The sequence below is a fragment of the Xiphophorus couchianus genome, chromosome 15 (assembly GCF_001444195.1).
Source record: "Xiphophorus couchianus chromosome 15, X_couchianus-1.0, whole genome shotgun sequence".
NCBI classification, from domain to species: Eukaryota; Metazoa; Chordata; class Actinopteri; order Cyprinodontiformes; family Poeciliidae; genus Xiphophorus; species Xiphophorus couchianus.
The window spans coordinates 17,329,296-17,347,527 of NC_040242.1; the positions used below are offsets into that span (position 1 = coordinate 17,329,296).

Consider the following 18,232-nt stretch of genomic DNA (forward strand, 5'->3'; position numbering starts at 1 on the left):
GAAACATTTCAGGGGGTGTGAATACTTTTAGAAGGCAGTGTAGCAAAGAGATCATTTTCAATCAACTTTTCAAAAAATCCTTTTCTGGATAGCACGACAACAATATTTTTAGCGCATGTAAACTCCATTCAAATGGGTGTAAGAAACATCTGCTCCAGGTGCAATAGCTGAAGCAACGAGCTCTGAGATCCGACTTGCTCTTCTGGCGGGTTAAGCAGCTGTACTTCTGCAACTATAAGTCTGGCCTTTAATTGGATCACAGGGTTGTTTCTGGTGGGTCTTCAAATGTCAGGCACGCCAGTTTGTTTTAATCAGCAGAGGTCTCAAAGCGGGAGTCAGTTTACACAATTTATGCCCGAGTTGAAAAGGTTTACTAAATGTAGCCATAAAAGTGCAGTGTGCGACTCCCTGTCAGCCCATACGGTGGCCAAGCCAAGGCCAGCAACTGGTCGATCCACTTGGGAGTGTAATAACAGATTAATGTGGCTTGCCAGGCCCCAACGACCAGACGTGTTTGACGTTAATGCTCCACTGTATATTATCCAGCCTGGAGAAATGTTGAATGTGAGCGATGGGATCCAAGGACAGCGATGTTTAGGTACTAATTACCAAACAGCAAGGCACAAGTCTTGCTCCATATTTCCTTACCCCTGTGGAAACACTCGGCAGGCTCCATTTATTTTCTTTGACTGTTGTTTCTGGCACGCCGGCGTCTCGGTAAACACCGCTCGCCCACCATTGTAAATCCGACAGGCACAGATCTTTCAAGTTTTAGACTCCTTTGAGGAAAAATGGAGACGGATCGGATGGCGGCGCTCGGCTTTTCCGTCTTAATGAGAGAGTGGAGAAGAAGGATGGCGTTTGATCCCTGGCATGGAAGCCTCTATTTAAGCCTGTCAGCGGTCATCACTCTCTCTCTGTTATGGATAGAGAAACAAACCTGCACCGCTGGATTTGATCAGCTCTGTCGGTCGGGTGCGCTTAACCCTTTGCAGCACGTTCGCAATATCCCCAGGAGACCCTCTCGTCTCAGTGACAACCTTGCGATCGCCATGCAAGAAAGGAAAAGAAAAGGCAGAAGCAGATCTGTGAAAATATTGATTTATTTGCAGAGCTTCACTGTGAGCTACTCTCTCAGTCATCAAGCTCCGGTTTCACATCATGTGTTTGTCCAAACCATACAAAAGCCTTATGGCTCTTCGAGGAAGTCTCGCTATAGTCGCAAACGTTACAGCAAGCCAAAAACAGCAAGCCCCCAAGACAAGTTTCCTCTCTCCTCTATGTGGACACTGAGACTCCTAAACCTGAACTTTTTAAGCAGTGGATGTTGATGGACTCATCAGAGTGTGGAGCTGCAGGGCAGGGCTTCTGACCAGTACGGAACTGGTCTGGAAGATGGTTTTCATCGCGCCACTAATGGCTCTACCTAATCAGACCTGATTGGGCCGCTGAATAAATAGTACCTCCATTTATAATATCATGAGGTAACTCGAGACAAAATCAATACCTGAAGTGGATTTTTAACAAGTGGGTGGGAGGGGGAAACTACAAGCTTTAACTCCTTGCTGCAATGCATTTAATCCCAATGAGTCCATCAATCACAATGGCTTGTGTTTCAGATTTTTTTCTTCTTTTTTTTTTTTATTCAACAAAAGGCACAAAATTTTTAACTTTGTTCTCTAAAAGCCCTGACGTGGGCAAGTTTGTTCATTAAATGTCATTAAATCTTTCAAGAGTAGGATGGGAATCTCAAGACACTCATAAGCTAAAATAAAAACAAACCCCAAGAATTAATGTAGCAACACCGAGGGGGGAAAAAAAAAAAAAAAAAAAGGAATGACGGACGATTGAAAACTGAGAATTGGAGCTGTCGTGTTCGGAAAGCTTTGGGCGTTAATCATCCATCACAGATGAAACAAGGTGTCTCTCCCCGGGAGCCGGAGCTCGATAATAAACACAGGAGTCAGGCTAGACCTCTGTGGGCTCGGGAATAAATAAAGCCAACAACCTTGACATCGGCAGCTAGTAAAATGTTTTGGCTGTGCTGTGGAGGACGTATGAAAGAGGGCTTTGTCTTACGAGGAACGTATAAGGACAGACACAATCACGTTTGAGTGAAAAGAGTTTTGTCAGAAGTTTCACAGCAGAGCCGACTAAAAGCTGGCTTCGGGTCAAGCTAAATAGGGTTCGATTTATCTTCTGCTCCGCTTCTGTTATGCCATGTCTGCCGATGTGATTGAAATACCGTTTAAGTACAGGGAGCGCTGAATTATTGCAATCCATCACATCTGGCGCTGAAAAAGACAAAGATCTTATGTTTCTGCAGAGTGTCGCACGAAGAATATGCCGAGTAGTGTAAATTTTTTTTCTGTTTGCTTATGGATGTTGTGTGTGTTGCTAGTTTATTGCATTGGCGCTCAGGATGGGGGTTGGTGAGCTATTTGGCTTTGGCCAGTCTCCTCGCCACATCCTTGTAGGCGTTCTCGATCTCGGCGTCTGCGGCGCAGGTGCTGGTGAACTCTTCGCGTGAGCCGGCGTTTTCCAGATACCGCCACACGCCTGTCATTTCTGACGGGATGTCGTAGTTGCGGTACTTCTTCGCGACAATCTAGGACAAAAACAAAGCGTTGTTAGTAGCTAGCCATTTCTTTTGTCCTTAATCTTAATGTTATATTAAGAAGTCACATCTTAATTTAGTATGACACCAAATATTCACATAAACAACATAAAAAGACATAATTGAAACAGTGCTTTAAACTGTATGACTTGGATCAAACATTTTGGGTATCCTTCCACAAGATCAATTGCTGAAATTTTGGCCCAGGTTTACAGATTTGTTGTTTACACACACCTTTTTATCTCTACCTCTAAATTGCCATTGCGACTAACATCAAGGCCGTAATGTGCGTAAGCCTTTGTATTGAGATGTGAGCCCAATTTTTTATTTTTTTTATTAAATTTTTTTTTTGGAATAATGTTCTTTTCTCATAATGCCATCTGTTTTGTTTCTTCTCTTATTCTTCAAGTATAAGAAGAATAAGAGGTCAACTTATTCTTGACCTCTTATTCAATAATTAGTTGAATAAGAGTCAACTTCAATTTTAATTTCATTAGACCATAGGACATCTTTTTAAGGTTTTTGTCCTCAAGTGATATGCAAACAGTATTTTTATGCTGCTTATGGAATAATGGCTTCTTCCTCACTGAGTTGGCTTACAGCGCGTGTTGATACAGGACTCATTTCACTATGACTAACGTCAGCCAGCATTATTTTGTCAGTCTATTGCTTTTGTTCTACAGTTCATTTGCACATTTCACACTAAAACACACTCATGTCTTTGAACCCATCTCTTTCCCAAACACTGTAGTGGCTAAACATTCTTCTAGCGATGATATTTGTATTTAATTGTTCAAACAGATGAGGGTGATGTATTAGGACATTTGTTAAATTTATCCAAGGATGTACTTAACTTGTTGAGGTACAAAATTAACATGGCTATAACATAAAAAACAACTTAGAATACATTCTCTTACTGTTATTATTTGGTGTGTGTGTTTTTTTTGTTTTAACTTTGCTTTTGGCAACGTAAGCTCTTTTCCCTATAACAACAGAATGGCAGAAATACAAAAAGCATGTTTTGTACTTTCTTTTAACGCTGAAAAAGTTATAATTTTTTATATTATATTTTTGTATTATAAATTATGACTTGGTAATGGTCTCCACCCTGCAACTAAGCCCTTCTTTTCTTCTGTGAGCATTTTTTTTGCGCCAGTCATCTGGTAACATCAAGGTATATCGAAAGGCAACTCAAACTGCTTTTGAAGAAAGGCGTCCTGAGTAGAAACCAGAAAAATTTTACTTCCATACTTTTATTCTTAAGTGTACACGTCCCTAATAAAATGGTCAGTATTCAAAAAAGATTATCTGCCATAAATAAACCTTCACATGCTCTAGTCTTGTGAAACTACATTCTAAACTGAGTGAGAATAATATTGCTTTTTTTTTGTTACTTTGTTAATGTGAGATCATACTATTCCAATAAGATTCATTTGTTATTGCCAATAAGTGTGAAGTCTGTTATATATGTTCAGATTTAAATTTGTAACAAGAATATTGTCCTAATTTTAAAAATGCACACATTATTGTCCTGAATACTAGCTGTACACACAGGATAAATACTTCAACTGTTCCCATTATCTGCCTCAGTTCCAGGTCATTTAGAAATCTTAACCTACCTTCACTATATGCAGCTTGGGCAGCAGGTTGCAGTCTGCCAGGGTGAGTTCATTTCCATCCAGGAACAGCCGTTTGGAGGCCTTTTCTTCCTCCTTGCTGTTTGCGTCGATCTCTTCAGGCAGGGGGCTTGTGAGGTAATCATCAAGTTTCTTCAGGGCTTTGGTTAGACCTTTCTCTAGAGCTGAAACGCACAAACCAAAAACACTCATTGTCACACACGCTGATAAGTTAATGCACCTTAAAGGTCGTTGAGTGTGTGTAACAAAAATCCCCATTAGATGGCAGCAAAGTAAATGAGAGGATCATTAAAGCCTGAAAAGTTGAGCTTTGCTGCGATCTAGTGGCGAAACATAATAAAACTTGTTCTAACTCTGCAAAGCTGCAGATGTAAATGCATATGTACAGGTATATGGCAAAAAATTAGCTCCCTACCGGCATTGGCCTCGGCTTTGGTGTTCTTGATGAAGGCTGAGAACTTGGCGAAGATGTCGTTTCCAGCTGTATTGGACTCTCTTTGCCTGGCAGCCAGTTTGGGATACCTGAGCAGGCATGGGGAGTGGGCCGGAAGGTACAGTCAGACCAAAGCATCTGGATGGAATTAACACCTGGACTGAAGCTTAGCACTAAATTTAAAACACGTTACAGAACCGCACCGAACTGGCGTCCCACCTCGTTTGGCGTTCGCACACTAGGGTCCATTTAAAACGTAAAAAACTTTACAGGCAATAAAAGAAGAATTAGGTAATCTGGCGTTCTCAGTCTGACTTTGAAGACATTTTAAGAGACATTAATAGAACCCAATAAACCCATCTTAGCTTTGGTTAAATATCATTAAACATGTGGGATAGAGCTTTAAATATGGATAGTTGAGATTTTAGTCACTGGATTTAATGGTATCTATGGCATATAAATATCAACAAAACCCCCAAACTAACAGTTTTATCAGAAAATGTCAGCTTTCATCAAAGCTAGCCATCCGTTACTCGACTAAACGGCTTCCTGCTCCTTCAAAAACAACACAAAGTTGTCATAAATCCAACCAAAAGCAGGCGGTGTGCAGTCTGATAAAACACACATGGTGTTGTAAAGCTTTCCATGTGAATTACTTTGGAGGGCAGAGAACTTCCTCAAGAAACTCCTCGATCTTGTTGATGTCGGTCCTGACGTCACCGTCGAAGGTTAGGAAAGGGGGGTGCGTCCCCGGAGCCAGCTTCTGCAGATCGTCTGGCTTTCTGCAGAGGACATGGGGACAATAAGGTGTCACATAAAAACCGATAGGTTTTATGTAGCACAAATAGACCGATAGTAGCACAAAGTGCGCAGTGAGCAGCTCTTTCTTCACCTCTTGAGGTCAACAGTTGTGACGTTGAAGACCACTCCTTTGAGCCAGAGGATCATGAAGAGACGTTGGGAAAAAGGACAGTTGCCGATGCTTTCTCCATCACTTCCTGCCTGCACACACACACAATGTACAATAAGGTCAGTCAGGCTGGTGAATTACATTTGAAGTTGAAACCAGATGTTTAACATTTTTTCTATGTTTTTAGTTGGTTACAATGGCTTCAACACTTTGTGACTTGGGTCAAACAGTTTTGATTTTGACCCACAAGGCTCTCACAATAGTCTTCTGGAATATGTACGTACCAACATGAACTATGTTCTACTCCAGAACTTAAGTAGAATACCTTGTGAAGATGTAAGGTGGTAAAAGTGTCATTATCTAAAGTGAAACAAGTTCTCTATTGTCTTGGGTCCAAAGGCCACTCAATCAGGAAGAAGAACTCCAACAGAAACATGGGAAAAAAATCTTAGAGATTGCAAATGGACACGGGGAAATGGGCCTTGATTCTTGGAGACGTCTTGTTTGTGGTCTTGATGATTATTAATGGATTTAAAGCAGAACGGGGAAACTTACAAAACCGAGAACACCATCCCCGCTGTGAAGCACAGGGGTGGCAGCATCGTGTTCTCTGGGCACCTTGCCACAGAAGGGATTAGTGCACTACACAAAAAAAATGTTAGGGGAAGAACAGTGTGTGGACATATGAAAATATCATTTCAAGACATCAGCCAGGTGGTTAAGACATGGGTACAAAGAGGTCTTCCAAATCGACTTTGACTTCGGCCATACAGCCCGGTTTAAAGAATTTAAACTCAATGTTTTGGAGGGCCCATCACAAAATTCTGATCTCAATCCCATAGAAAATTTGAGGGTAGAAAAAGTTGTGTGAGCAAAGAGTCCTACAAACCTTACTTGGTAACAGCAGGTCTGTAGAGGAATGGGCCAAAATTCCGAAATTGACAAAAGCTGGTGGAAGGAGACCCAAAACCTTTGACAAAAGTCATACAGAAGACGAGCAATATGACCAAATACTAAAGAAATGCATGCAAACTTCTGAACTTGAGAAAAGTTTCAAATCAGACTCTCAGAGTGATTCAAAATAGCTTAGCATGAGGAAATAGTGAATGTAGATATGCATTTTGTTGGTCTCTCCGTATTAAAATTGGTCTGTGACTATGTGGAAAATGTGGAAAAGTTCTAGATGAAAAAAAAAGCTTTTGCAAAGCCTTGTTGGCTAAAGTAGCAAGATGGGAGGCAGGGACCTTCAGACAAACCTTCATGCAGAAGATTAATGAAATAGAGTGGCCTGGATTGGCAGCATTTCCATGAGGGGAGTAGTGCTATGACAAGCCATCTACGTTTAAACTGCTCATATAGAATTAATCAAATAGTAAACATATATCAGTTAATAGGAGGTCTTTTATAATGTTCTAGAAATTAGACATAAAATGCATAAAAACCTGCAAAACATCACGATGTACTCCAGCTATCAGACATGAAAACATGACAAACTTTTCGTAGATGTTTATCTTATTTTTCTTGATCAGTCAAATGAGGACAGAACCTGTCCCTTGTTGCTTTCTGAGAGCAACATATAAACATTTTCTCTTCATCTGCCAAGTGTGTGCATGCTGAGATATCCTGTGTCGGCATGTAGAGCTCCATCACTGACACCTGATACAGTGGATCGGTTGAATTGAGCATATCAGGTTCACCGGCCGCTGGGGTGCGTGGAGCAGGATCTGACCCGCCGCCATGCAGAGAATAGGAGCAATGACCCCTGGGTTAGTGTTTGGAGCCGGTCCCCATCATTCAGCACATTAATCTGGTAATTAAAGTTTCTTGAAACTTTGTTTTTAACTGAAAAGAGTATGATGTTTTGCAGTGCCTTGGAAAATAAATCCTACAGCTTATTTTTCAACTTTTCCATACACAAGTCAAAAAAGGAAAATACTGTAAGAAACACAAAACAAAACTAGATAAATAAAATGTAATTTCCTGTCAACGGGAAGAACAAAGTGTCGATCACAAAATGTGTAGGTTAAGATTATTATACCTTCACCTTGTTATACAGAAGGCACAATCAAAATCAAAGCAGCAGAATATCCATCCATATTCCAATATTTCCTGTATATTTTTTCAAAATGTATCTCCAGCTGTGACAAACTCATAACGGATAGCATAATCAAACCTTATTGTATTTGTTTGTATGACTTTTATACTTTTTTTTTTCATTTAAGAGTGAAAATCACACCTCACAATTATTCCACATCTGAATCCTTCTAACTGAACTATTAATGTTTTTGATATTTGTCCTCTCCTGACCTTTATTTTTTGCAAGAAGTCAGAATGTGCTGCATTGTGTTTGTTTATTGGATAAAATCTCCATAAAATACAAGTCTGAGGAAAGAAAATGAGGGAAAACCTCAGCAAGCTACTGTGTATCAAAAGAATGAGGCGTTTGCAGTGTTTACATACCCACATGTGCTTATGTCTACACAGCACTGAGACCAGAAAACTGAAGCCCCAGGCTAAAAGCAGCTGAGTCAGCTGGATGTTCAACAGCCATTGATGCTCATAGGGCTGCCTGTGAGTATTGTTATGGCCGGGCTCGCTTGCATGGAGGTACACACAATACACATGCAACAGATAATAGTCAATCAACATCCAGAAAGTGGTGGAAAATAGCCATCATGTGGGAAGGCCTGGTAGTCTGAAGCCAGTGAGTTGTCAGCTTATTTGAAGCTCATAAATCCAGCAGCGTTTTTGAAAACAGATCTTCAGTGAAGGTCTTATGAACTTAGCACAGTGGACCCTAATTCCTCCGAATGTTTCCAACATGACAATCATTAATTCCTGCACTTTATTTAGTCAGTGCATGCAAAAATAACTGCTGAGTGATGGCTTTAACCCAGGTGCTAGTTTTAACTCAACATTGAGTCATGACCCAGTTTGTTTGGTTATAGAGAAAGAGTCTCATCGGTGTACAACCATGCAACACTCTGACTTTACAGAGACTCTTCTACATGAATAAAAGTTAACTGGTAAGATGGTAAAATGTTTCTGTTTAATAATGCAAATTTAAGTTTGCCCTGTTGAGTTGCATTTACACTAAGAAAGGGGATTCTATGCTATCAATATTATTAGCCTTTTACCCATTGGGTAGTTTGCACATGCTAGAGCTAACTATCTTATGTTGACCAAAGAATTGGTCATATATTCAACATCGACAGGCCTGCATACAATTTTATACAGCCAATAAAATATTATTAGACTTTTACCTAATATTTTTAAATAAACAAAAAATAAAACATTCTAATGTTATTAAAAAAGGGTTTATGGGTTTCCTTTTCAATCCAGTTCATGGGAAGACTTAATGTGAGTGTAGCACACCTAAACAAGACTCTTTTCTGCTTTTTATCTGTGATTGTTCTAAATAAATCCTAATTATGATAATGATATATCCATTGCCTTTGTCATAATTATCATAAAAGTTAAAAGATGCATCTTTTAAACAGATTTTGAGAATATGCGATTATTAAACTTGGTTTAATATTTTTTTAACATTATGCCTGTATTGAATTGCAATTACATAAAAATAGATTATTTTGTGTTTTTCCCTGTTAAACAGATTATAAATTCAGTAGAACTTGTCAAAAATAATGTAGAACATGCAACAGAAAATTCATTAAATGAGACTTAAACCTGACCACAAGGTGGCAGCAAAGTGCTCCCCATTCATTCATTGGTACGTGTTTACTATTCCTCAACAGGCATTAGTGCAATTACATACTTGTTATGTTGATAGTAGTCTACAAATGGTTCCTTGGTGTTCATTAGACACTACTAGCCTTCTTCTTCTTCTTTTGGTTAGAAACACAACGTAGCCCCTTTTTTGTTAAATCAACATAACATAAGTGATAAAATTTTCACAATCCATTTTTTTCCAGGTCCCTCTGAAGTTATTAACTGCTGTTAAAAAAATACAGAAGCTGCCACTCCAGGGGTGCTTGTGTCTCAGTTTTCAAATTTATAACCAGGACAGCCCCCTGTCCATCTGGGTCACCTCTCAGAGGGCACATGATGAAACGACTAATATTAGAATGACAGCTGCTATGGAAACTCTTTTCTCTAAACAGATTTATATGTAAGATTTTCCATTATTCTTTAGCAGATCAGAAATTATAGACGATGGTTGTTTAACGTAAGCTAATGCGGGACAAAAATTACATAAGTTGCAAAGTTTGGATTTCTACTAACATATTAAGTTTACTGAAACAAATCAGTGATATAATTGGTGAAATATTTTCTCCATTTTTATGCAGCATCAGGCAATTATTGTCTAAAAAGAAGAAGAGCCGATTGATAAACCGACTTCTTCTATTTCCAATATCTCTACATACAACATCAACATTCTGTAATGCTTTAGAGGAGGTACTTGTATAACACATTTCCCCCTGAAGCTAAAGTTCTCCTTCGGTATTGGGAACCAGTGCAGAGGCCAGCACAAGCCTCCCAGCATCAGCAACTTCAGAAACGCTGTCACGGTAATCCTGCTGCTGCTGAAACTCTACCTCCACTATTGGGTTACCTCAGCTTTCCATATCACACCGGGGTCGCGGCGTAACGGCTGAAATTCTGCTGCTGCGCTCACCCAAACTTCATCAAAACGTCAGAAAATCCCCAATCCCATTTCTCTCTTACCTTCACAAAAAGTTCTATATCAGGTTCTCTGTCCTGGCTGTTTGTGGACATGCTGCCTTGATCTTTGTTTTGTTTTGCGTCCTTTTAAGTTTGTCTCGTCATTTGAGGTTTACATCCTCCATGGAAGACATCCTCTCTGGAAGGATTCCTTTAACCATGAGTGATCTCACTCTCTCTCTTCTTCTTTTTTTTGTCTTCTCTCAACTTGAGCAGCTCTTTAATCCGAGGCCGTCCACCTCAGTTTGGCCCCTCTGAAAGTAAATTTCCCTCCTCGTCGTGACAGTCCAGGTGTTGGGTATAAAGCCTCGCGCCCTGATTTAGACTCGGATGAAGAGCAGAGGCACGGCTCATCGACACAGAGTGCTGAACAGGTGTCAGGCCTCACCATACCAGGGGGTGGAGCCCCATCTCTCACTTCCATCCTCACCAGCAAACCCCCCCCCACAAATAAAGCACATCTTATCTCCTATTTTCAGAATCCATCTGCATAAAAACCTTAAAAAAAAAAAATTCTATTTCCACAGGGTTATTTAGTCTGATGGCTTTCATTTGTCAAATAAAAATAAGAAGGGGGGGTGGAGGGGAAAGCCTGTTTTGATTTCTACATATTCAGGCAAAATAATCCCCCCCCAAAAAAAATACAGTCATACTTATGCCACTTTGAATTCTCATTCCTGTCACTCTGTTGGTTATTTTTATTTTTTTTATTCCTGGAGCAGAGGAGCGGCAGCGTTCATATTTAATTCATGGTCCGCATTCGTCTGCTCCAGCAAGTTTTATGTGATCACCAGCAGCAGTGGAGACAACTCCTCAGTGGCTCACTGATGTCTGATTTGGTCTCTGAAGGCGGGAAGTAGGAATAATTTGCATACAAACTGTATGGCACTGCAAAAGGAACTGGGCTGCAACGTGTCTGGCTTACAAGGTTCTGACAGATCTATCCGAGTTGGAAGAAAACAGTCCCGTCACCTTGGAAAGCATAAAACGAAAGACAGATGTGAAGGAAGTAGAATCTGAACGCTCTATTTATAGCACAGCTCCCTCTCCTGGCTGACACAAATGCACGCATCACCAACCAGTTTCTAGGAAGAGGAAGGTCTGAAACTCTGAAAATGACTCGTTTCAGAAGGGAAATATTAAAAGGCCCCCAAATAAAGACTTATATATGGTATATATATGGTGAACATGATACAAAAAGGTTTTTTTATTATCCAAATTAAGCCTTAGTTGATAGAAAGTATAACAGTATTTAGGTAGATGTTCTTTTCAGCAGGTCTAACCAGATTTTAAGGTCACTGCATGCAATCTGACAACTACCAAGCAACGTTTGCTGAACATAGATTTACAGTTCTGATAAAAATAATAATAATTGGGCGTGCCGTGATGGCGTAGGGGTTAGCGCAACCCATATTTGGAGGCCTTGAGTCCTTGACGGGTTCGACTCCCGGACCCGGCGACATTTGCCGCATGTCTTCCCTCCTCTCCTTCCCCATTCCTGTCAGCCTACTTTCGTAAAAGGGACACTAGAGTCCACAAAAGACCCCCTGGAGGGGTAAAAAAAAAAAAAATAATAATAATAATAATCGTCCTTCCGAGTATTGACTAGTGACCTAGATGTTGGTACGTAATAAACCCATGGTGACTTTACAGAGTTGTAAAATTATGTCACTGAAAGCATCAATATTTCAGTATGTTGGAGAACCAGAGCAGTAGCCGGAAACTGTTGTATTCTTTAACCCTTCATCATAGTCTCACGTCTTTACTTTCAGGGATTCATCCGAGGACAGCATTTTAATCAGGTTGAGGTCTGGACTTTGACTGCGACTTTGCAAAACCTTGGTTCTCGTTTTCAGCAACTCTGCAGTAGGTTTGTTTTTGGGTTTGGGATCATTGTCCTGTTCTATGATCCGAATTTGTCAAAGTTTTGACGGTTGGACACTTGGTCTCATATTTGACTGAAGAACAGTTTAAAAACGCTCGGTGACTAACACATCCTTTGGCTGGAAAATAAGCCAGAATTCGTCAACCCTCCAACATGCTTGGTTGGCATCTCTACTTTGGTCTCACATTTTTAAAGGGAAATGTTCCAAACATTTGTTAAAGTTTTGGAACTTAAGTTATTCTGAATCTTCTTGAAAAAAAAAAAAAAAGACTGTCTTCCGGAAAGTCCACAGCGCCATATCTCTTCTGTCTTTTTCTGAACTGTGACTGATTTTCTTGGATGTGAGCATATTTAATGCAGAGTGGCAACTGCATGAAATAGTTTATTGTAAATTACCGTCTTTCTCAGACTGACTGCAGTCATTTTTGCTTCTCTGAAGTCATTGCTGTAGTCTTACCATTTTGGTATTACCATTATCTATGTCTAATATTAAAATTAGTTGGATGGTCTGGAAAAAATATGCTTGACTTTTTAAAAAAAAAAAAAGCAAAAGAGAGTAAATATGTATGGAAGAAAATACTTTTCACTAAGCCAACACTTGAATGAGTTTATACTGAAATCTTTTCTTAGACACTGTGTCGTTATTGTGTATGTTCTTTAGACAAAGAGAAGCTCAAAGCCTCACTTGTTGGGCTAATCATTCACTAGCAGAATCAAACAGTAACAGGTGTTTGTGTCTTTCCGGAGCCAAGGTGAAGGAGACTGTTTAATGTTCTCTCTTGATTTAACCCCTCCGCTTCTAGTAGCATTGTTCTTTCAAGTTTACAGAAACCTCGTAAAAGGACACACCGTGAATGCATCCAAGCCCGGATGTGCCCGCTGGAGAATCATCTTCTCACTATTACCAAGAGAAATTACTGCGTTTCAAAACACCACAGCTGCTGTGGAAATGTCTCTCAGATAACTCTTATAACCTCCGTTGCAGGGGATGAGTCATGCAACGTTGTCAGCAAAAAAACAGGCGATGTCCTCATTCTCCTCCCTAGTTTTATAGCGGCGCTGGGGTTAATTTATAGCAGCCGTTGATGATTAAACCACTGGAAAATCCACACACGTCTTGGAGTTTCTCAGACGGGAGGGCAACGGACAGTGGATCTCGTCAATCTCCATGACCATTTATTGGTCGGTGATTATCATAATTGTGATATAACAACACCAACATATAACATTTACTAGCCAAAACTTGGCGCTTTTATCGAGCTCGTATTCTAAACGTTCGGTGTTGATAAACTCAGATAGGTGGGTCATTACCATGGTGAACTATGGTCACTGTTTATCATGATTCGGAGATAACTTGTAGTTCTGATTTGATGTCAGTTTGTGCCTTTATCAGCTTTCACTGTAAATGTGCTCAATTACAGATAACTATCGCAGAAATGCCAACCCAGCTTGACAGCGCTATGTATATAAATGAGCTAAAGGCATATCTATCTCAACTTGCTTTTAACTCAACTCATCAAAGTGAACTTGCAGCATGCTTTTTGGGGTGTTTGAAAATTTTATCTGAAGCAGTTTACATTTTTACAAGGCGTTTTCCTTTTTATAGGCAGTAAATAGCAAACAGACGATAAACCAAGATTAGAGTCAATTTTACGCAACGTTACACCAGGTGGATTAGAACTATGAAAGACTTGGTTTAGGGATGCATGTTCGCCGTCTGTCGGTGTTCACACCAGATGTTAGACCTTCCCCAATGAAATGAAGGTATGAAGCTGAACCCTATACACCTCCAGGTGTATAGAGGTGTGTGTGTCCCGTGATGTTTGTGCATACAAATGGGAATCTTATCATGAAAAGCTTTGTAGAACAAAACCAAGTTCAGACGGTGCTTTTAAAGTATTGGCAATATATCTGGTATGCACACAAAAACATAATCGGGAAATATTTGCTAAATTGATAGAAAATGTTTACCCTTTAAGGTTTTTCACATTTATCCAGGTTGCAAATACAAACGTCCATGTTATTGCCACTTTATGTGATTTCCACAGTGAAACATGGAGGTAGCAGCATGACCCTGTGGGGATGCGCTTCTTCAGAAGAGAAGTTGCTTGAAGTCAGTCATAAACGTACAACCAGAGCTGCAGTGAATTGGTTTAGATCAAAGAGTATTCATGTGTCAGAATGGCCCAGTAAAAGTCCAGAGTTAAGTCCAGCTGAGAATCTGCACCAAGACTTAAACACTCCTGGTCACAGACGCTCTCCATTCAATCTGAATGAGATTGAGTTGTTTTGGAAGGGCAAACATTTCTGTATCTAGATGTGCAAAGGACTTGATTCAAGGGGACTGAATACACATTTACGTGACATTCTTCCAATATTTATTTTATTTAAGACACTTCGAAAGCAATCCGTCATTTTCATTCAGCATTCGGCCATCTGCAATCCCAACGAAATACATCAAAGCTTGCGGTGGTAGTCCATAATAAATAAGTTCAAGACGTGTGAATACTTTTGCTCACTGTTGCCAAGACCCATTCTGGCAGACAACAGTGACTTTAATATTTCCTATTGGTGGGACGTTTTCAGTCCTGCAGTAGCCGATGGCCCCGCTCCACAACTATCACTAAATCAACGAAGACACAGGAGGAACTGAGCTGGCCTAGAGTTCACCTTTGGTTGCTATGGTCTTTTACTGTGAATAAGTTAAGTATTACATGACTTAAAAGATTCTGCCTCAGAAAAGCCACAGCTTACATAACATGTTCTACAAGTATCCCTGCACATTCAATCTGATAAATACTTTTAATTATATATATAATTATATTATCTTTTACAGTAAGCTTTTGTTAGTCAAGCTCTCACACTAAAACCATGTATAAAAGTGTAGCTAAAAATAAGCTTCCTACTACTTTGTAGGCATTCACTGCTAGCAATGCAGCAATCATTACCTTATGCGATGTCAAGCCTGTGATGATTTAGAAACATATGCAATACATGCCTTTATTGAAAGACCTTTGGCCATGTTAATGTCAAAATCATAAATGAAAACTTGTAACTTTAGTGCTATATAGTCATCAAACTGTAAAATGTATACGATGAAGTTAAACTTTGCCTGTTTAAAAAATGGAATACCCGTATCAGGAGCATTTACTTTTATGGAAGGTGCAGTTCTTGTTACAATTCATTTAAAGCCTATTTATTTTCTATTGAACAGCAGAAGAGAGCATTTAAAATACAGACTCCTTTTATGAGCTATCAGTCTAAATGTCCCAAAATTTACCACTGAGCATAAGTGTAAGCAGAATATGAGGTTGCATGGGCTGGCATATCTGATAATTATAAATACACGATTGAAAATGTTTACAGTATATGAGTGCATAAATAAGATGATGTTATGGTGAATACTAAATGCCAAATTTTTTACACTGCCTCATTTTTCCATGCTTTCAATCTATGGTACCTTTCAAATTGAGGGCCACCCGTAACAGACACCCTCCATTAGTTTCTGTTGTATGTCAGTAATTGTCAGAACAAGTTTACAGTATCTTGCTAAAGGAAAATTATTTCAAGACTTGGAAAACTGTTCCTCAAAATTTTATGACTGAAACTACAGAGTACCTCAAAGCTAAATGCTAAAGTTCCTCGACCATAAACAAGGCATCAACTTATGCTGATGACACAAAGCGTTATATTACCATGTCTCACAAAGTCCCAAGACTGAGTGATGCCTTTGTTAATTGTATTTTAGATATTAAGTCACGATGACGATGTTTTTTCTTAAGTTCATTGTAGACAAAGCTTAAGTTTTAGGCATTGAAACAGACTCACAGAGAATAAAACTAATAAAAAAACAGGTTTTAATATATGCAAAGCAATTTATGAACTTTGACAGTGTGGCTCATATAAAGGAGACATCACACTTCCTCTGGTGGCTGTTAGACAATGAGCTTAACCGGAAGTGGTCCCAAATCAGATTTTTGCCCAGGGCCTCACACAACTTAGGGTCGCCTCTGGCAAGAGTTACTTAAAGTAAAAAAAAATGCACTTCATGCCCTCCTTCAACATAGCTTGGAGTTAGTGTCCTGACTCAACCTTGTGTTTAAAGCTTACAAAGTCAAAATCTTACCTTGACGTAGAGGGAGACCTTGGGCTCGTTGGGGTCAGCCGGGGCCGCGCTGCTGCCATCCAGAGTGACGTTCTCCAGAGTTTTAATGCTGTAGTCCACAGACTCCTTCGTCTTCGGGATGGTGTTGGGATGGGTGTAAGACATCAGCAACCCGTCCATGGCATTATCCTCATCCAGGATGTTGCTTTCAATCGGAGGGTCGTCACAGGGATCCCCGTGGTGGGAGGAGGAGGAGGATGAGGAAGAGAAGGCGTGAGAGGAGGCTGATGAGCGCCGGGAGCTGTCATGCTCCTCTTTGTTCACCCCTTCTGGCTCAGGCGGCAGGTCCATCGTCGCCACAACTTGTTGTTCATCCGTCAGGTCTCCCCGGTCTCCCTCGTCGCCGCTGGAGGACGAGGAGGAGGAGGAGGACGACGACGATGAGGACTTGCTGTGCTTGTCACCGTCCTTGATCTCCATGTAGTCTGGGGAGCTGCGCTTGCCCCTCTGCGGGGCGTGGACCTGCACCTCGCTGTACAGATGGTTCATTCCCTCACCTATGTTCTCATACCTGGGCTGTCGGTTGGGGCTGTCGGCTCCGCCACGGTGCTCGACGTGCTCGTAGACGTGATCCATAACGCTCGGATTTTGGTGTTTAGGCGTGGAGGGAAAGTTGTGCAGTGTTCGGAGTCCGCCTGCCTCTCACTGACTGGTGTCTGGACAAACTCCAGCTACAAAGCCATAAAGGACCTTTGATCCGGCGAGTGAATAATGCAATCACTGGGGGCTGTGCCCTCAAGGACATTCAGGTGAAGCAAGTACTTCTGCATAACTGTTACAAAATATATCTGTACCACGATGGGCCATTGTTGATGGAAAAGAATTTAAGACTATATTTCCACCAAAGCACTCAGGAATTTTTTTTATCAATCTCAGAAATTTTCTGGGACAAAACTAGGAAATTTCTGAGTTTGAAAAGTCGAAAATTTCATGGGAAAAACTCAGAAACTTTTAGGTTAATCTCAATCTTTTTTAGAACATACATTAAAATTTCTGAGTTTAAAAAGTTGAAAATGTTCAACTTTTGAAACTCTGAAAATTCCCAAGTCAAAAATGTTTGACTTTGTAAACACAGAAATGTTGATGATTTTTTAATATATATACATTTTTGAGATTATTCTCCAAATTTCTGAGTTTTCTGCTGACATTTTTGACTTTTCAAACTCAAAAATTGCACATTTTTTTAATCAAAAAGTTTTAGATTACTGCATTCTCAAAATTTCCAAGTTATTTGGTGAAGATCAGCAATGCTTCAAACTCAGAAATCCCCTCGTTTTTTCGTTCTAGAAAATTTCTGATATTAATCTCAAACTTTTTTAGTTTTTTTCTGAAATGTTACCACTGATGAAACTGTTACCAAAAGAAATGGGGTTAGGACGTTCAAGAACAACCACAAAACCTCCTATCCATCTAAAACTGACCATGAACTGGACTTGTGACTAAACACCATCATCTTTACACTGAAGTTAATCTAACATCAATGTGAACTGTGGCAGTGTCGATCAAGAAATAACTCCCTTCAAAATAAGCTTGTCATACAATTAATGATTTTATTTGGAAGAGCTTATAAAAACCTTTCTTAATAAAGCCAAATATCTGGATAGACCTAAATTACACTACAGGATTTTCAAATCAGAGGTTCTGGGGTAATCTACCGTGAAAAGTTGTCACCTGAAAGTGCATCCCTTTGAGGGGCATGTTGGAAGAAAATTTTGCAGGTCCAGAATAAACCGTCAGTTTGTGCAACACAGGCACATGGAAACACTGAATAGCAGTTTGTTAGGCTGTTTGAAAACATGAAAATTCAGTCAAATGTATCTCAAATATTTTGAAAAAATGACTTGGTTGATGAATGAAAAAATGTTTCCCTAGAAACACTGAAAAGTAGTTATCGAGTTAAAA

The 18,232-nt window shown here is 39.9% G+C and overlaps 1 protein-coding gene across 2 annotated transcripts; it reads right to left on the reverse strand.

The window, feature by feature from the left end:
* Positions 1-1,085: 1,085 nt before the first annotated feature.
* clic5b (chloride intracellular channel 5b) lies at positions 1,086-16,991 on the reverse strand. 2 transcript variants are annotated; one of them, XM_028040339.1, is made up of 6 exons: positions 16,292-16,991; positions 5,580-5,689; positions 5,344-5,469; positions 4,670-4,776; positions 4,237-4,418; positions 1,086-2,608 (listed from the first exon to the last, which is right to left on the reverse strand). In XM_028040339.1, the coding sequence occupies exons 1-6, from the start codon at positions 16,904-16,906 to the stop codon at positions 2,438-2,440; spliced, it is 1,311 nt and encodes a 436-aa protein (XP_027896140.1). In that variant the 5' UTR covers positions 16,907-16,991; the 3' UTR covers positions 1,086-2,437. The 2 variants fall into 2 exon arrangements, with proteins under 2 accessions (XP_027896140.1, XP_027896141.1); XM_028040340.1 differs by lacking the exon at positions 16,292-16,991 and adding an exon at positions 10,284-10,618.
* Positions 16,992-18,232: the final 1,241 nt, after the last annotated feature.